Source organism: Ursus maritimus, unplaced genomic scaffold, assembly GCF_017311325.1.
Source record: "Ursus maritimus isolate PB19 unplaced genomic scaffold, ASM1731132v1 scaffold_12, whole genome shotgun sequence".
NCBI lineage: Eukaryota > Metazoa > Chordata > Mammalia > Carnivora > Ursidae > Ursus > Ursus maritimus.
In genome coordinates, this window is record NW_024423564.1 from 7,990,990 (window position 1) to 8,010,906 (window position 19,917).

The 19,917-nt window shown below is 51.8% G+C and overlaps 1 protein-coding gene across 1 annotated transcript in view; it reads left to right on the plus strand.

Moving 5' to 3' along the window:
• Nucleotides 1-19,917, plus strand: part of IGSF3 (immunoglobulin superfamily member 3) — a 92,787-nt gene that overhangs the window by 48,509 nt on the left and 24,361 nt on the right. The window contains exons 3-7 of the mRNA XM_040626863.1: nt 3,538-3,915; nt 5,906-6,316; nt 11,253-11,642; nt 15,544-15,945; nt 19,484-19,888. Coding sequence (XP_040482797.1) covers nt 3,538-3,915; nt 5,906-6,316; nt 11,253-11,642; nt 15,544-15,945; nt 19,484-19,888 — 1,986 coding nt within the window. The remainder of the gene's footprint in view (nt 1-3,537; nt 3,916-5,905; nt 6,317-11,252; nt 11,643-15,543; nt 15,946-19,483; nt 19,889-19,917) is intronic.

A 19,917-nucleotide genomic window follows, 5' to 3' on the forward strand; every position in this document is an offset into this window, starting at 1 on the left:
GTGCATACACGTTAAGAATTGTTATGTCTTTGTGGGCAATTGTGTAATGTCTTTCATCATCAGTGATAACGTTCTTTATTTTGAAATCCGCTTTGTCTGAGATTAACAGAACTACTCCTGCTTTCTTTTGATTAGTGTTTACATTGTGTGTTTTTCTCCATCCATTTACCATGAATCTATATGCGTCTTTATATTTAGAGTGGATTTCTTGTAGATATATAGTTGGGTCTTGCGTTTTGATCCACTCGAACAATCTGTCTTTCAGTCGGTGCATTTAGACCACTGATCGACATTCAGAGTGATTACTGATACAGCTGGATTAGTACCTACCATACGCATTACTATTTTGTATTTGTTGCTCTTTGCTCTTAGTTTTGTCTTCCACTCTTTTTCTGCCTTTTGTGTCCAGTCCTTTTTTATACAGTTATATAGGATCCTGTGTATATTTGTTTTTTTAAATTACAGAAGTGATATTTGCTTGTTGCAAAGTAATTTAAAAAGTATAGAAATGTCTAAACTGAAAAAATGTAAGAATAATAATAATAAAAAAAAGGAATCCCTGCCTGGGAGGAGTCTTCTGTTGTAGACCGAGAGGGGAGATGGAAGGGGCTGTGAGGCCAGGGGATGCCTTGGCCGGGTAAGGGACCTGGGTCTCTTTGAAGACACAGCGCTGTCTCGGAACGTGAGGGGCAGTGCCAGGAATAGGATTGTGCAGGGGGGGGTATAGAAAGGGAATTAAACTGAGAAGAAAAAGGTAATTTTTACTTCTGTGTTAGAGTCCACTCCCTAAGAACGGCATTACTTTCAGGCGTCAAAGGCCCTTTGTGGGGCAGGAAGGAAATGAAGGAGATACCGAATGAACAGGCGCGGCTGAATGTGTGTGGTTCGAGTCCAGTCCGGTGTTTATTTATTTGACAGGGCTGTTTATAACCTGCTTCTGACTTGAACAAGTTGTTCTGACCCTGATGCCCTGGCTCCTTGAGGCCACTTAATGCCGTTTCCTTTTCAGGGGGTGATGTGTGTGACCCGACATCAAGCGTTTGGTAAGGTCTGGAGGAGAATGCAGGCTGGCAAAGCTCCGGTCGTCTCGCAATAGCCAGGGTCTGACAGGCCTCCGCTACGCCCATTCGCTAGAGAAGAATGAAACTTTCTTGACCCAGATTCATGTGGAGTCTTTGCAGAAGGAAAGAGCTTAAAGCTACTGAGAACTTTATGTTAGGAGATGCTCTCTAATTTGGACGCCTGGTTGCCAGTATGTAGAGACCCGTGAAAGCAGCCGCTGATGACCCTGCCATGCATTTGAATTTTTTAGAAATGCTAATGCCCAGGCTGCACCCCAGACCCGTTACACCAGGGGGGGTCCAGACCCTGCTATGTTGTAAAGCTCCCCGGGGGATTCCAGTGTGGATCCAAGGTGGGGAGACAGCGCCTTGAAGAAGCCGGCTCTTCCTGACCTGCTTCTAGTAGCCTTCCTGGTGGCGGGTGATGAGCAGTTGTGGCTTTTGTGTCACAGAACACTGAGATACAAAGAGGCCTAAATGTTATGAATGTAGTGAAATTGTTTTCAGAGTTCTGTGTTTCCAGAGTCGTGCAAACGTTTGATTCAGAATGTCACCATATAGATATTTTAAGTTGTCATAGACAGAGTACACATAGTCAAAATGTTATACACCAAATTTTCACAGACTGAAAATAACTAATGAGCTGTCTTCTCAGTGACTCTCAGTGTAGTCATGAATGCTGTCAACCAGGATGGATCCATTAAATTCGCATACCACTTTGATCTGCTGATTTGGTTCCCACCCTTCATTTGTTCAGTTTCCAGTTTCCACTCGTGAAGCCAAGATGGGGTTCCGGGTAAGATTTGGTTTGGGAGAAAAGGTTCTCCATGAATTCCAGTCCATGAGCCCCACGTCTTTCCTTGTTGGGTCTGTGGTAAAGTCTGTCACCGTGTAGATGAGGCCAGCTTGCTTGGAGGCGCAAACACTGCCCCCTCCCGGGCTGCACCCCTGGACTGGCCTTAGAGCTGCGTTCCGCTAGTCCTCGAGCTGTCCCAGCTGTTTACCAGCTGGATCCCCGTCAGAGGGGTTTACACTGGGGCAGCTGCGATGCCTTTTTGGAGAGGGAGAGGGGAAGCTTTCACAGACGGTGGAAGCGAGCTGCAGCTGTGGGGGGAGGGGGGTGGCCCAGAGATGCCGTCATTGTCAAGAAGTCCTTGGAATGTCCTTGGGTGATGCCCAGCCAAACCCTGTGGATTGAGAGCTGCAGAATGTTCCAGCCAGGAGGGGTTTTTAGCTAGCAGCCCTGTACTGAACAGTAGTTGTGGGCTAGCCCCTGTGTCAGGGGCTTTGCAGCTGTTACCTTACTGAGTCTTTTTGATAACTCTGCGAGACACACATTATTATCCCATTCTTACAGATGAGGAAACTGAGGCTCAGAGAGGTTAAGTAACTTAGCCAAGGTCACAGCTAGTAAGTGACAAAGCCAGCCCTGACATATGTGCTGCTCCACTCCCAAGCCTTCTTAGAAATCATTTTCTAGATGAAGAGATCAAGGCCCAGAAAGGAAGAGCAACCTGTCCAAGATGACACAGCCAGTCACAGTTGCTGGCAGACCTGTGGCTAGAACTCACCGGCCCCTTGCCCCCCCGGGGGGGGGGGGGGGGTGCCCCCTCCTCCCTGCTCTGGGGCTCAGGCAGTAGGCATGGAATGAGAAATGAAGCTCACCATATTCCTCCGCTTCCACGTCTACAGGGGAGACCGTGTTAAGAACACGGAGGGGGCGGTCAGAGCCGACCCCGGAGCAGCATAGCTCAGCCAGAAGGCAGGGGGACTGGTGGAGAATCAGAGCCTCCATCCCAAGGGGTGGGTCTGCACTTTCAGTACCCCCTCCCCCGCATTGCCAGTGTGCGGGCATCTGGGCAGCAGGGCTTCAGCCCTGCCTGTACTTCCACATTCGTGTGCACTTAGCTTAAAGCTGCAGTCGCCCGCAGGAGCTTAGCTCTGCCACCGTGTAGGGAGGGAAGAGGAGGTCAGGGACGCTCCTCCACCTCCTGTCCTGGGAGCAGCTACATTTGCAAACAAAGGGTGCAGCACCAAAGCCAGGGCCCCAGGACCCTCTGACCTGCAGGCCCAGACTGCAAGAGGGTTGCTTTTATTTGCTTTCATTGGAATGGGTGCCGAGGATTCAACGTTTCTTGCTCATTTTATTAAAAACTTTATACACAGCATTAATAAATATAAAACTGCTACACAAATGACAAACAGAGGGACTGAAGGAAATTCCCAAGGGTTCGGCCGTTGAATAAGTAACAGAACTGTGACTTTGCTCGGTCAGATTTCCATATATGCAAATTAGGGACAGAGCTTCACCGCAGAGTGTTTTAATTAATATTTATAAATCACAGAGCGCCTCAGAAAGGGCCAGTAAGCTATTTATATGATCATGTCATACAAATCACAAACCCTTTTGAAGATCGCTACCTACTCTGCATTTTGGTCTGAGAAGTAAGCATGCGTGTCCATGTGTCCCCCACAGGTGTAGTGCTGGCACAGCGACATGTCGCCGTCCAGGAAGGACCCCTGTACCGCACGGAGGGCTCCCACATCACCATCTGGTGCAACGTGAGCGGCTACCAGGGGCCTTCTGAGCAGAATTTCCAGTGGTCCATTTACCTGCCATCCGCCCCGGAGCGTGAGGTCCAAATCGTCAGCACCGTGGACTCTTCCTTCCCTTACGCCATCTACACCCAGCGGGTCCGTGGGGGGAAGATCTACGTGGAAAGAGTGCAGGGGAACTCAGCCTTGCTGCACATCACCGACCTCCAGGCCCGGGATGCCGGGGAGTATGAGTGCCACACGCCCAACACGGATGAGCGGTACTTTGGAAGTTACAGTGCCAAGATGAACCTCGTGGGTAAGGAGATGCCGGTTCCCATGGCCAGTGTCCCGCCCCAGTAAGTCCGCTCGGGCTACTATACCCAAATACCACAGCCTGGGCGGCTGAAACCACAAGCATTTATTTCTCACAGTTCTGGAGGCTGGAAGTCCGAGGTCAAGGTGGCGGGCATGGTTGGTTCCGGTGAGGGCCCTCTTCTGGGTTGCCAACTTTTCATTTCTCATTGTGTCCTCCCATGGAAAGGAAATGGGCGAGCTCACTCAGGTCCTTTTCCAAGAGCAGTAATCCCATTCATGAGGGCTCCCCTTCCATGACCTCATCGCCTCCCAGGGCCTCACCTCCAAACACCATTGGGGTTGGGGGTGGGGCAGGGAGGAAGGATTAGGATTTACCATATGGATTGTGGGGGGAGGGGAGGAAATAAACATTGAGTCCAGATCACCGAGTCACTTCTTTTGTAGTGCAACTTTATTTGACTTGAAAAAATAACCCCAAAGCTACCCCAGATATCTTAGTGGCTAACCAGCAGCATGAGTGAACAAAGGTTCTGGGTTCACTTGTAAATAATAAAAGGCTGAGGCTAAAACCTATGAAGGATCGAGTGCAGATGTTAAGAATTCAGAGAAGTTAACTGACCCTATAGCTGGAGAAAGGGGATATGAAAACAGAAGGCAAGGACATCTGTGGTTGATCTGTCTGAAGAAATGACGAAGAGGGAGCCCATGACATCAGCTAGCAGAGAAGGAAACCGCTGGGCAGTGGAGGGGCTCTGAGACCCCTGGGGCGCTGCTGAATCAGGAAGCGAATGCACCTGAGGTTCCTTGCTCACACCTGGAGCCCGTCCCTAGTTCCTTTGGGTACACGAGTAAGGAATTGTGCCCCAGCTGTCTCCCTTGGCCCTGGTACTCCCTGAATGACAGAGGGAGCTGGCGGGAGGGGAGGGGACAGATTTCAGTGTGGACGGCTGGCTGTGGGCCACCACGCTTGCTGACATGAAGGGTCAACGATATCAAGGCTGTTCTGTTTTTCTGCCCAAGTCTTAATTTCCAGTTTTTATTATCACAATTATGCTTGGAAATTATGACTTGAGCAGAAAAACAGAACAGCCTTGATATCGTTGACCCTCCACGTGGGTGAACATTGCAGCCGGGTGCTGCCCACACTGAAATCCCCCCTCCCCACCCACGACAAGTTTGCTTTTCCTTTATCTTGGTCTGCGTCCCATCAGGAGGCCTGAGAGACCCAGGCCTGAGACGATGCAGTGAGAAAACACAACCCTGGTTAGGACTGGTGTGTCCCCATCACACCCCATCAGGCTGAGAAGGGGGGTGTTTAGTCTCCAGAGTACAGGTCTGACCGAGGGACCATGGGGCAATGCCCTCACATGCCCGAACTAGGCTTCCTTCTGGCACGTACCACTCTGACACACACATTATAGGAAAATTCAACCTACCAGACCATCGAGGATGCTGTTGCTTTCCTCTACCAGAGATTTTTTTTTTTTACAACATAGCCTTCCTGGAGCATTGCATTGCTGAAGTGGGGGGGGGGTTGTGGGGGGGCAATGAGAGGGGAGGAAGTCAGCAAGGTGCATAGACACGTAAAACTGCTACTTCTAGGAACTATTTCCTTTTGAAGATCGGTCAGAAGCCAAGTGAAAGTATCTTGAAGCAGTACCAAAATGAACAACAAAATCTCATTTGGCCTAAAAGAGAACTCTTTTTTACACGGTGTTTTCAGGGAGTTCATTTACTATGGGGAAAGAAATAATGTCCCACGTGTTACCTAAGTGTTATTAAAATACCAAACAGGTAAGCGTAAGTGCCAAAAGAAAATTGCAGTCCAAATCCAAGCGGAAAACTTTTTCCTTCTGTTTCTGTGCCATCCAGGGTCGCCCGTGGCCTCACAGTGAGGGTGGAAGGCCCTGCGGGGTGGCTGGCTAGCCCTCTGCGAGGGTGATGTTCTGTGGCTTTTGTGACCCGGCTCCCGGGACGTTTCTGTGTTGCAGTGATCCCCGACACCCTGCAGACCACGGCCGTGCCCCAGACTCTGCACAAGGTGGAGCAGGACGCCCTGGAGCTCACGTGTGAGGTGGCCACGGAGACGTTCCAGCACAGCCACCTGTCTGTGGCCTGGCTCCGGCAACGAGGGGGCGAGAAGCCGGCGGAGGTCATCTCCCTGAGCCGCGATTTCGTGCTTCACTCCAGCAGCGAGTACGCCCAGAGGCAGAGCCTGGGGGAGGTGCGGCTGGACAAGCTGGGGAGCACCACCTTCCGCCTCACCGTCTTCCACCTGCAGCCCTCCGACCAGGGCGAGTTCTACTGTGAGGCTGCCGAGTGGATCCAGGACCCGGACGGCTCGTGGTACGCCATGACCCGAAAGCGTTCCGAGGGCACCGTGGTCAACGTCCAGCCCACGGGTCAGTCTCTGTCTTGTCCCCACTCTCTACCTGGTGGGGAGGGTTGTCCAACACTGGGAAGGTGTGCAGACTCCTCTGGTGACCTCTGAAAGTACTAGGAGTATAGGGGTAGCCTACCTAAGGTCTGACCTTCTAGTGAGTCTTGGAGAGGAGCAACCCGGACCGAATCCGGCTTACAGACACGGTTTCTTGGACCCACGTGGAATTTTATATTTGTTCTTGAATTACAAATTCATTTTACAAAATTGGGAGATTTCACATAAACCGTTTGTATCGGATGACTGGGTTCCCAGCAGCTGCCCCCTTTGATGATGTTGCCTGTTTCGGGGACTAGGCCTGTTTCATTTGTAGGAGACATTTGAGATTATGAGCCTTCCATCAGATGTATGAAATTATAATCTAGAGAACTTTTGGCTCAAATTATTATTTTTTATATTAGTACCATGTCTTCAGTGGTGTTTTATAATTTCCAAAATGCTCTATCACGTATTACTACAGGGTCCCTCAGAAGTTCTGCGAGGTCAGTCCGCGGTGGGGCAGATGCCAGGGGGAGTTGCTTTATGGTGGGGCCCTGGAACAAGTCACAGGGTGGGTCGTTGAGGCCAGCCTGGCGAGTATCAGATTCTCCCATAAAGGCTTTCTCCCATGAAAGATCTAGAAAGGGGGTTCCCTGAGGATGCTGAGTGACGTGTTCATAGCTGGGGCGAGAAGATGGTGGCACAGTGTGCTGAGATCTTCCCTGACTCCTTGTATTATTCCCCCAACAATCTCCCACTGCCCCATGCCCCCGAGTCCAGCCATGCTCCAGATCAGAGCTGACTCCTGTCGCTGGCTGTCTTGGCCAGGCACGGGCAGACTCTCCATGAGCCTTCAGTGCCCTGGCTCTGGTCGTTGTGCCATCATCGAGGTGCAGTAAGTGGCCCGAGGAACCTGGTGAGAGGCTACAGTTGGAGGTGTGGTTTGTGGGAGATGAGTACGGGTGGGGTCTCCTCTTCAGGACCTGACCTTGACCTCACTGTCCCATTTGCTACATACAGTCAGGGGTGTTGGTCTTCTGCCACTTGTGCCTGTGTCCTTTTAGAGCAGCGCTTCCAGCCTACCTAACAGTACAGATTCCTGAATCAGGCTCCGGGGGTGGGGGTGGGGGCGGGGGGCCTGGGAAGCTGGATTTCCAGTAACGTCCCAGGTGATTCTTCCGCTGCCTACATTGTTCAGCACAGGTCTATAGGTAATAGGGCAGAAGAGATTCTTTGGACATCTGATGGGCTTTTATGAGAAGGATCGACTCCAGGAAAGAGAGCATTTTATCTGCTCTTGTCCGGCGCAGAGCAGTTAGCAGCTTCTAGATCTTCCAGTACTAAGACATCTGGGGAAGGCACTTCATTTCGTATGTATCCTTTCCCTTTCTGGATGGCTTTCAGATCAGCTTCAAAAGTCTGGACCAATTTTTGAATCTTAATGCTTTTAAATTAGGTGGCATCAGTTAATCTTCTTTATTTTAATCTTACCAATTTGGGATTAGGACTTTCTGAATTTGCCCAGCAAATGTGTTCAGACTAAGCCAGCAAAGGGAAAACTAGACACACACAAAAAGTTGATGACTCTACTGTGTGCCCCCGAGCTTTTCAGGTTCAATGGTTGCAGCCCCATCTTGGTCCTTCCCTTAATTCCTTTCAGTAAACACTCTGTAGGCCTCTGCTGCAGTGAAGGTCTGGCGAGAGCCATTGGGGATTCAAAGATGAACAGCTCTTGGGGCCTGCAGTCAGGGAAGGGGCAGCTGGGAAGGCCGGTGGCTACGTGGGGCGTGCTGCGGTCTGTGATGCTGCTGTGTGGACAGTGCCCTGGGGCACGGCGACTAGGAAGTGTTCTTGCAACCTGAGGTTTTCCCTGGATGGGGGAGAGAAGGCAAATCCAGGAAAACCAGTGCATTTGACAAGTCTGAAGCTTGAGGAGACCCATCAGAGGGACAAGCAAAAGGGCACAAAAATGTGTCCCATGTTCGGCCAGCAGAGAGGAGTGCAGTGTGGGTAGAGGTTGAGTCCCAGAAATGAGTGGCAGGAGAAGAAGGAGAGGTGACCTGAGGCCCCACGTGCTGGAGTACGGAGCTTGGCCTTGACCCACTGTTTGCAAGCTGTCCTTCTTGGGATCTTAGGAGCCCCTTAGAGGTGCCTGCCAGGAGGTGCCAGAGGAAGGCATGCAAGTTCCCTCACTTGCCTCAACCAAAAGTTTTCTATATCGGGCAAGAAAAGATTTTGTATGAAGAAACTGCCCTTTCCTCTGCTCCTTCCAAGGATTGTTTGAAAATCACTGGTGCAGACACTTGGAGGGGGCAATAGAGATTTTAAAGCAAGTAGTGACACAATGAGATCTGGGTTCTAGAAGGAAAAGACTGTGGAGACCAGCTGGAGGTTGATTAAACAGGTTGGTCCTGCTGTGGAGAGACCAGGTAGGAGAGAGCTATAAGGCCAGGGTGGGTCGGCGGCAGTGCCTGGAAAGCAGGCAGTGGGTGCTAGAGATGGAAGAATGGGGGACACCACCATGGAACGGGAATCCACCTCCTGGGCACCCTGAGGCCAGGGCTCTGGCTGATTCCTTGAATCGGGAGAGGGAGGAGGGGAAGGAAAGGTACCGAGAGCGTGCAAAGTCCTGCTTCAAAGCCTCTGCTTCCCCGTTGGTGGCAGCCCTGGCTGTCTTTTCTTCTGTTTTTGTCAGTTTGAGTCAGGACCCCATCTGGCATCACGGAGACGCTCAGTAGACAAAGCACTGTCTGTGCTGAACCTGGGAGGGATGAGGGCCGGGGGGAAGCCCGTGGGTTGGTAAATGCAAAAGGCCCAGGAGCACAGCAGCAGTAAGAGGTCAGAGGGGCAGGTTTCAGTGAGAAAGAGAGAGAAACCCAGTGGTCAGTCAAGCAAGAGGAAAAACAGGAAGGAAGGCATCATGGAACCCAAGGGAGGAGAGTGGGTCCAGACCGAAACCTGCTTAAGAGAAGCCTTTGGTGTGATTGCGGGGGTGGGGGGGGGAGTCACTGGTGACATATTCGAAGGCAGCGGAGCGTGGGAGAAGGGCCAGAAGCCAAACTGCAGGGAGCTGAAGAGTGAGGGGGCATTGGAAAAAGCATAAATCAGTTTCTAGAGGTTTAATGGACTGGGTGTCATCACCAAGGACCAATTGCTGTACAGGAAGGAGGGGGTACGCTGTTAGGTCTTGTGTCTTCACTCTGGGAATGTGAAGGCTTCACCGAGCTGTGGGGATCGTCCCACCAGACTAGAAGAGTCTCTGGCTGCCATGAGTAGAAAGCCACAGCTGTAGCCAGCCTAACTCTAAGGAAATGGAAAGTTCGGAGGTCTCGAGCACCTGTTTGCATGTTTTCCATGCCATTTATGTGGAAGGGGTGCTTTTTTTTTTTTTTTTTTTTTACATTGATGTCAAGTGACTATAATTGGGTTTCCCACAGAGCCACTGTCTGGCGGATAACACAGGCACAGTTCTTTGTGGGTGTGTTCCTCTAGGTAGAAGGTGCCAGAGCGAAACCCACTTTCAACTCCTGCCCTGGGAGTCGTTGAGTGGGGTTTGCTTTGTCGGGAATCTGGGGTTATAAAGGAAGGAGTTAATTTGCTGACGAGAATGGGTATTTGGAACAAGACACTGGGCCATGTGGGAGGGGAGGTGGTGGAGAGTCTGGAGAACAGGGAGATGCAAAGCCAAGCTTGGGCTGGAGAAGAGGATGTCGAAGCAGCATACTTGGGATTCCCGTGATATCTCAGGGAAATAGGATTTCTGTCTGCTTGAAGGGTGCGTAGGATAGGGGGACAAAAATGGGGCAAAGGTCTTCAAGATAGTGGTAGAGGCTTGGAAATGGCAGCATAAGGCAGGCAGTTGAGGTCAGAGCTAGCCAGTCTACAAGGAATTCAAACATACCTGGAATGTGATCTCCCCTCTTTAGAAGGACAGAGCTAGACCCGAAAGGAGGAGGGACCTAGCTCCAGCCCTCCTACCCAAAGCCCTGCAGTTCTATTTTCTCCAGTCCTCCATCCTTTGTCTTAGCCCCCATTTCTGCCTTGGGTGCCCGTGAGGGGTGGTCAGTGTCTCACTGTGTGCGGGATGCTGTTCGTGGCCATGAGCCCTTCTCTGACTACCCTCTCATCCTGGTCAGACAGCGAGTTCTCTGGAGGTTGCTTGGGTTCACTGACCATTTCAGTGGGCATTCACTTTCAGCAGAAGTTGATATCTTCCCTCTCCATCCTTCTTGAGATTTGATCTGACAGGTGGTGACTGGTGGAGAGACATTTGTTTTCACTTTGCCTGCAGAATTTTGTTAGAGATTGTCTTACCTGTGTCTTATTCCCAGTGTGCACATGGGGCTGGAGAACACATCTCAATTACATGTACATTTTTGAGTATTTGTTAGTATGGCGGTCAGCGCCTAGGCCACTGTGTCACTTTGTCTCTCGCATCTCAGTGGGGCGGGTCCTACCACATCTGCAGAAAATGTCTGTAGTCCTGTTGCTTCAGTGGAGTTCGGGAGTATAGGTCAGGGCTAGACTTGGGTAAGTGATGTCAGGAATGATGTTCCTTACTGACCTCTGGGGGTCTAGTCCAGGGCACCCCAGGCACCAGACAGAGCCCATTCAGTCTCAACTGGGATGACAAGCCCGTTAGACCGTCTGGGTCTATCAACCGGGATGACGAGCCCGTTAGACCGTCTGGGTCTAGCTACCTTGGAGTTTGCTCTGTGACGTTCAGGAGTTTCTCTGGTCCTCAGATCCGCTGGGCATGGGTTGGGTTTTTCTCCCAGGACAAGGGAGAGGGGGTGCCTTCCCCGTGGTTAGCACTACACCGAAGGCACAGGTGGTGGGAATTTGCTGACGCAGTTGGGATGGCCGGGGGGCCCCCACATTCACCCGGAATGCATCCGTTTTGTTGTTTGTTTTCTTAGACAAAGAGTTCACCGTTCGGCTGGAAACGGACAAGCGGCTGTACACGGTGGGTGAACCGGTGGAGTTCAGATGCATCCTGGAGGCTCAGAACATTCCTGACCGTTACTTCGCCGTCTCCTGGGCCTTCAACAGCTCGCTCATTGCCAGCATGGGGCCCAACGCCGTGCCGGTGCTCAACAGTGAGTTCGCCCATCGGGAAGCCAGGGGCCAGCTGAAAGTGGCCAAAGAGAGCGACAGCGTCTTTGTGCTGAAGGTCTACCACCTCCGCCAGGAAGACAGCGGGAAGTACAACTGTCGTGTGACAGAGAGAGAGAAAACGGTCACCGGGGACTTCCTCGACAAGGAGAGCAAGCGGCCCAAGAACATCCCCATCATCGTCCTCCCCATCAGTAAGTAGAGAGATGTGCTGCCGTCTCCTGCTCCCCCTGGTCTGCTCTGGGGCTGGCATCACTTAAGGGAAGTCGGGGGGATGATGAGCTGTGTGGGGGGAGGGGAAGGCAGGGCTCGTGGCACTCAAGAGTTCAGTCAGCGCTGGCAGAGAAACCCGCTCATCTCTCTCCCTTCTCCAGCTCGCCTGCCCGTGCTCAGCCACCCCCCAGTTAGGCAGAGCACGGGGGTGTGTTTGCAGGCTGGAAGAGGCATCCCAGAGCTGACCATTAGCAACCCTCTGTTAACGCCAGCCGTGCCAGCTCCGCTTGGAGGGAAATCAGGACTCCAGGAATGGCTGTTTGCTCCCACGTGGGAACTAAGAGCCCAGGAGAAGTGGGTAGATGCCTACCTTGAAATCTCACTTACAGGGTTTGGTCTTTTATGGGAGGATTTTCCATCATAAAGCACGTTATTTAAAAGGATTTGCTGTCTGGGTTTTTGGGTATAAGGGTTGGCATTTCCCTAAGTGTCTCTTCCCTGTTGAAATTGCGCTTTCAAAAGTCAGTGGATGGGACCTCTCCTGTCTTCCTGGAGCAGAGCCTTCCTCTTAAAGCTTAGCTGGTTCCCAAGGCTCTGGGTGGGCTGCTGTCTCCATGGCAGCTGGCCTCGTCTGGGTGGGGAGCGGCCGTGGCTGGGAACTCGGGGCACCACCTGAGTTTGATCCTACAGTGTTTACTCATCCCCTAGTATCAGGATGTTATTAACCTTTCAATTCTCTCATAGTTCTGTTTTTAGTAAAAAGAGAATTACAGCTTACCATGCCTGATTTTAAATAAGGCAGTGACGTTTTTAAACTAACCTTTAACCTTTTCTCAACTGCTCAAACTGTTCTTTCCCTTAGCCTTGTAATGGTTCCCTCTACGTTTTGATTTACACTTTTACATTTTTAATATAGTTCTCCTCAAGCGAGAAGGAAAAAGTAGACATAGGGGTCTTGCCCCTCTTTTCTTTTCTCACCAACAGGATTCCTTTCTTCCGTACTTATTTATTTTTACAAATCTCTCACGCACACCTGATTATCTCGAAATTATTTTGTTTCTCAGACTTTTTTTTTCCCCTTGCAATGCCTCGCATGGTGCTTTGCATAGGGTAGGTGCCTGTGGAGTATTTGTAGAGTTGAAATTGTTGAATTGAATGCCCACTCTCTTGACTGTTTTCTGTCGGTTTGTGCTTGCCTTAACCACGGACTCTCTACTTTTAAATCTGCAACTAATCCCTCGTTGTTTTGTAAGGACCCAGTGAAGGGCAGCCACGCGGTTTACTCCCTATGTCTTTTGTACTAAGAGATTTCCCCCAACCCCTTCCAAGAACTTGTTTGATGACCTGTGGCCTGCTATATTGCTTTTCCAGCAGATAACTGGGTAGTTAAAGTCCCTCAGCACCACCAGATCCTGCCCCAAGGCCACTTGGGTAAGTCTACCAGAGTACAACGGTCACATCGGGAATGGTGATAATACCTCGAATTTTAATGGCGCTTTTCCTTCCAAGAGCCCAAGTGCTTCCGCATAGATCACCTCTTTCTCCGCTCCTATCCCTGAAATTCCTGTAGAGGCCCAAATCCTATCCACCCTCTGAACGAAGAAGCCGGAGCACCGTGCGGAGAAGTGGCCCAGGCAGTTCCGTTAGCGTGAGCGGTCGGGCGTGCGTGGCGCTAGGGACATTCGCTTCTCACTCCGGACCCACGGCGTAGCCTGTGCTGCACCACCCGCCTCCTGACTGGACATTTCACTGGCGCCCACGCAGTCAGAGTCTCATTAGTCTGTCCTAGTTTTCACTTAATCCAGAGAATTTTAAATTGTCGGCTGCCTTTTTCTCAGGCCCGGGAACGCTTGGAACGGGTCTTAACAGGCCGTGCAGCCGCTGGGTTTGTATCTGCCTTTGCCTGGGCCGCCGGCCGGGTTTTTCTTTTCAGAGGTCCTCATCTGACCGTGCGGTTCTTCCAGGCTTGCTCGAGCCGCAGCCCCTCAAGCAGCAGCCCCCATCGTAACCCAGCCAGGGCTTCTGGAAGAGTCCACTGGGGTGACAGGAGGGAGTGGCAGGGACGCCCTGCACGGCATTTCTTCTGCTGGAGGCAAGCGAAGGGATTTTTATCCCTCGATGTGGAGTTGTCCTTTCGAGTCCCCACCTGGAATGATCATGCTGGGGCTGAGTCTTTGACCTAAAGAGGAATTATTATTAATGAGGAGGATGATGAGAAATAATTACCTCCTCCAGTACTGTCAGTGTCATGACCCCGAGAAGAACTCTCAGCGCCTCCATTTTGCACACGAGAAATGAAAGTGTGGGGAGGTTAAGGGAGAACCCCAAGATTACAGAGTTGGGAAGCAGTAAACCTGGGCCTAGAGCCCAGGGCTGCCTGCCTCCGAATCCATGCTTCTAGCCTCCTAGTGCTGTAGAGGGTAGCTAACCCGGAGCCTTCTCATCTCCATAAATCATCTTGGTACGGCTCCTGGGGAGGTTGCCCTCCTGGGAGAACTCCTCTTTCCCACCCTGTCCAGACCTATCTTTCCTGTGAAACAAGCCAGTCCACAATGGATAGCAGGCATCCTCACCATTGCACAAACTACCTGCTGGGGCTCGGTGCTCATCGTTGTCTGTTTCTGCCTGTGGGAGAAATACAGGGGAGAAGAGATCGATTCAAATGCATGGTTATGGGTGTCTGTGGGTCCCCCCCTCCGCAATTGGGTATTGATCTGGGATTTGATTTAATTGATTGATTTTAAATTGTTGCATTTCATGCGGGTAGTACCTGAAAAATGGAAGCCGAGTTAGTTATGGTGCTTTGTATTCTTTAATACTTGTGGGTTTTTTTAAACTCGGTATAGACAATTACACAAAATAATGTATGCATAATTGAGGCAGATTCGAACATCCAGGGTGTTTATAAAACCAACAGTAACTGGGAATAGTAAACTTAATCATGATCACGGTGACCCCTTCTGGAAACCTCCTGTGTGCTAGGTGATTTGTATACATTGTCTTGTTTCCTTTTTAATCTTTAAAAAGTGCACAATATAAATACCACCGTCCCTATCTCACAGAAGAAGGCACGTAGAGTTGAAATAATTCGATTGAGTGATTTCATAGAGCTAAGTGAGGAGCAGAGGAGCAAAGGGAGTGGATCCTTAGCCCGAACTGTGATTGGCAGGAGGTGTTAAGGTCAAAGCAGTGGCACCAGGCCTGAATGTGGGCGGCAGGATGGAGAGCAGGTGGCCTTGGTCTGTTCCTCTGCGTTAATGACGAGGCTGAGAGCTTACTCCCCACCCGTCTGTGAGACGAGGCGCCTGCTCCGTTATTACCCACAGCCAAGCAAGCTCATGTTTACCTTCCAAGTACGTCCCATCACTTCTGTGCTGCTTGCTAATAACGTTGTCCTGGAGGGCTCTCATGGCACGTTATGGACGTCCCGCGTTTATTTGACGGTGCAGGCACCGAATGAGAGGAAGATTGAGGTGAAGTAGAATTCCTGAGTCATTCAGCTTAGTGAAACTCCTCCCGAGTTGACAAATCTTTGAACCCCAGTGGAACAGATTCCCTGATAAATGCCTTTATGCCCCAAGTGTATGGTCATCGTGTTGTGTTTCTTAGGTTCTGATTCAGTGTCAGGTCTTAGACCCTCCTTATCCCACACATTATCCTGGTACCCAGCAAAGGGCCTCCAAGGTTATGCATCTTAAAATCCTGGGGAGCAATGCCCAGAACCAGCCAGGGCTTGCGGCAGCTAGTGTCAGAGGGCTTTTATCCTCCAGGGGAACGGCACCTGCGTAGCCTGACCTCTGCACCCGTCCTCCTTTTACGTCCGCGGGGAGGGTGCAGGAGAGGCCAGCAAGCCCCAGCGTGGCCCTCTCTCCCTCTTCCCAGAGAGCAGCATCTCCGTGGAGGTGGCCAGCAACGCCAGCGTCATCCTGGAGGGTGAGAACCTGCACTTCTCCTGCAGCATCCGCACGGCGGGCCGGCCGCAGGGCCGCTTCTCCGTCATCTGGCAGCTCGTGGACCGGCAGAACCGCCGTAGCAACATCATGTGGCTGGACCGGGATGGCACCGTACAGCCAGGCGCGTCCTACTGGGAGCGCAGCAGCTTTGGGGGCGTCCAGATGGAGCAGGTGCAGCCCAACTCGTTCAGCCTGGGCATCTTCAACAGCAGGAAGGAGGACGAGGGCCAGTACGAATGCCACGTGACTGAATGGGTGCGGGCCGTGGACGGCGAATGGCAGATCGTCGGGGAGCGCCGGGCCAGCACCCCCATCTCCATCACGGCTCTCGGTAAGTAGGCATCTGGCGGTCTTTCTTCTCTTTTCTTCTTTTTTTTCTTTTTTAAGATTTTATTTATTTATTTATTTGAGAGAGAGAGAGAGAACAGAGAGGGAGAAGCAGACTCCCTGCTGAGCAGAGAGCCCAACGTGGGGCTCAGTCCCAGGACCCTCAGATCATGACCTGAGCCAAAGACAGACACTTTACCGACTGAGCCACCCAGGTGCTCCAACATCCAGCAGTCTTGCTGTGGGGAGACTGCTCCCACGTCAAGAACCTTACCCCGACTTTTATCAGAGTTCTGGCAGGAAACGGATGGCACCTTCCCAAGGGCTTAATTGAAGGGACTGTTACTGAGGTGCAGGTAGGGTTGACGGGGCCAGTAGTGCACAGCGGGGCCCCGGGGACTGGTGGCAGCTGGGGGCACTCACTATTCCTGGGTCTGTGTGGTAGGAGTGAAGTTCGAAGAACTCTGGCCAAGGGATTGAGGCCACCCAGCAGGAGCGGTAGCCCTGGGGTGGGAACGTGGCCACTGCCAAAACTGCCCCCCCCCCAGCAAGGCCTCTCTCGCCTGCCCCCAGGCTCTCTTGCCCTGCAGCCCAGGGGCTCGGCCCCCTTCAAAAGGCCAGAGCAGGGCAGACAAGGGTAGAAAATCCCCTTTTGCCATTTATTTAGCATTTACTATGTTCCTGGCTGAGTCTAAGCACTAAAGCTTAATTGTCCCTTTGAATTTTCACCTAGCCAAGAGCTAAACCCGATTTTACAAGGAAACTGAGTGAGAAGGGTTAACTCATTTGCCCAGGGCCACAGCTTTTAAATGACAGACCCACAGTCGGACCAGGGAAGCCAGGAGTCTCTCAATTTTTTTTTCAAAGCCTGTGCTTTTATCTCTTCCTCTATAAGGCACCTCCTTAGGAAAGCCACTTCCTCATTAGCAAGAAATTAAAAGATACCTTGAGATTTGCTAAAACCAGAGAATTAGATTTGCTTGTCACAGGGCAGTTAAGGAGGGTTCTATCAATGTCTGTCTGCCTAATATAATCGGTATATTAAATTGTCAAAGGCCAGCCTGCTACTTGTTGTCTTGTCAGGTTTTCCTGTTTATCAGGACAGCTGTGACATCAGTTGTGCTCAGTGGCTCTGGGTCCCACTTCCTGGGACCACGTGGCCCACTGTCCTCCATCCTCATAGGTAGAGCTGGTGGCGCGTTCGGACCCAGCCCAGTGAAGATGGCAGCCTGGCTGGTTTTGCCCTCAACAGACTACTCTATCCTCCCCACCCAAGATTAGAATTACAATTTTTTTTTCTAAAAGCTTAATCCCCAAGATTGACCTGCTTCTTGCAGTCATTGTATTGCTTAGATTTCCATCTGTGGGAACTTCGTCCAGTGGTTGAGTTTGCCGACTGGCTCCATCAGCATCAGTGTGGACCTGGGGCAATGGCACCTGTAAGGAAACATCTGGCTGTCCGGTCACGGGCATTTTCCCCACACCATGAGGTCAGGGACATCCAAGGAGTGGTTAGGATGTGCTCGTCAGGAGTGCTGCTCTAGAGGTCACCTCACAGACTCCGCTAATCCCCTGAGATTTTTCCTTCTCACCATATGTCTGTGGTTCCCCCAGTCAGGGTCACCAGGGGCTCTGACCTGGGATCCCGGGGCTTGGTTCTGCTTCCCTATTCTCTACCTCTGGGGCGCCTCTGGCCAAAGCCATAATCAGGGCGGCCCAAGGGGGTGGGGCAGGGAAAGGGAAGGGTGCCGTGCTGGGGTCAGGTGGCCTGTCAGTCTAGATAGTGACCCACTCGAGTTTTCATGTTGGTGCAGTTAGGTAGGGCTCGCTCTCAGCAGGTGCCCCTGCCAGATAACAGGTGGGTACGTCCTCTAGCTGCTCCTGGGCCACTGTGACCAGTTCGAGTAAGCCGGGTGCTCCGTGCACGGTGATCATGGTGTGTGCTCTGTCAAGCCTAGACAGAGTCGCTTGCTTGGAGAAGCTCTCATCCCTTCAGGTGTTGAGGCCAGGAACCCTGGTGTGTGTCCTCTCCCAGAGGTCCTATGTTCCGCCACCCTCGGGGCAACATACTGTACGCAGGGGCACAAGTGACCATCACAGCCACTTCAGGCGTAAGTGTGGGTCTCTGAGTCTTAACTTTTTTTTTTTAAGGGTACATAAAGATAGCTTATGAAATCTGAATTGAAGATCCAGAGTTTTTAGCAAATTATGTCAGCCTATTTTCTAACTTAACCTCTCCACATAATGCCAAAAGATTAATTCTGTGCCTGGTCTTTCACCCATGGAATTTAAAGTACTTTCCTTTGTGTGTATTTTGTTTCTTTGGCAAGTGACATATCCAACAAAATATGGCATGTGCCAGGTACTATCCCATGCCAAGTATGTTGCACATAGCAACTCATTTCATCCTCATAAGGACCCATTTTACGGATGGGGAAATAGAGGCAGAGAGAAATGAAGTAATTTGCTCAACATCACACAACTAGAAAGTGTCACAGTCGGGCATCTGGCTCAGGGGTCTGTGCCTCTAACCACGTCCCTGGGGTAACACCACCTGATAAGAGCCCTGACTGCCACCGACTAGCAGCTTGTCCGTGGGCAGTTCATTTAGGCTCTCCACGCCTCTTCCTCGTCCATAAGAAACGGATGGTGCGCCTTCTTGTCCTACAAGGTCATTTTGAGGATTCGGTGAAGTGTGGCGGAAGAACAGCAGTTGGCACGCCTGCCACACGGTGCTCAGTAAATGCTGGCTGTTCCCAGTTTTATGACCATAACCAATGCATTACTATTAAGCAGCGTTTCAAGGTGAAGGACCTCAGATCACCCCCACTGAGCAGTTGGTATCAGGGATTAGTCTGCTGCCCATCCATAAGGAGTCTTGAGAGCCACATAGCCTACTGTGACTGCAGAAGCCCACGTCACCCCAGGTCCCCACCTGCTCAAGGTCAGACCACCTGCCGTGGCTCCCTCACTGCCCATCTCCCCTGGATTTCACAAGGAAAGTAGAAAGAAGACGGGTGAGCAAGCCTCCGCTGCCCAGCCCAGGGAAGGTGGGACATGTCCTCCATCTGCCTCCCCTGTTCAAGCCCCAGTGCGCTGCAGACCAGACAGAGGAGGCGTCGGGGCTGGAAGCTGTGTCCACCATGCAGGCAATGAATGAAGTTGCCCTGGGGGCTTTTTTTTCTCCTGTTTTAGCATGGAGATCCTAAGATCTCCAAGATTTCTGGAATGGCTCTGCCCGCATGACCTCAGTCCCTGGGAGGGGACTGTTGAGAGGCAGGTCGACATGAAGGTTTCATTGGAAAGGATTTGCTTAGTGCTGCTCAGGGAGAATTGCCTCTGGCCTCTGTGTGTGGGGTCTTGCGATCTTTTGGGCTGGTGCTTCAACGTGAGAGATAAAGTAACACTGGCCTGGGCAGCAGGAGAGACCCAGAGCCTTGGCTCTGCTCCGCTAGCTTTCCCAACAGCCGCATCACTGTGGCACACTGCCCTGGGAAAGCCAGCTGTCTCCCCTAGCCGGAGTCTCTCTGCTCTCTCTCCAGAAATGGGCTTCGCGGTCACAGCAATCTCCCGCACGCCGGGGGTGACCTACAGCGACTCCTTCGACCTGCAGTGTATCATCAAGCCCCATTACCCTGCCCGGGTCCCCGTGTCAGTGACGTGGCGGTTCCAGCCGGTAGGCACCCTCGAGTTCCATGACCTGGTGACCTTCACCCGGGACGGAGGGGTCCAGTGGGGGGACAGGTCCTCCAGCTTCCGAACCCGAACGGCCATCGAGAAGGCCGAGTCAAGCAACAACGTGCGTCTGAGCATCAGCCGGGCCAGTGACACGGAGGCGGGCAAGTACCAGTGCGTGGCCGAGCTGTGGCGGAGGAATTACAACAACACCTGGACACGGCTGGCCGAGCGGACCTCCAACCTTCTGGAGATCAGGGTGCTGCAGCCAGGTCAGGGGCTCGGGGGGGGGGGGGGGGGC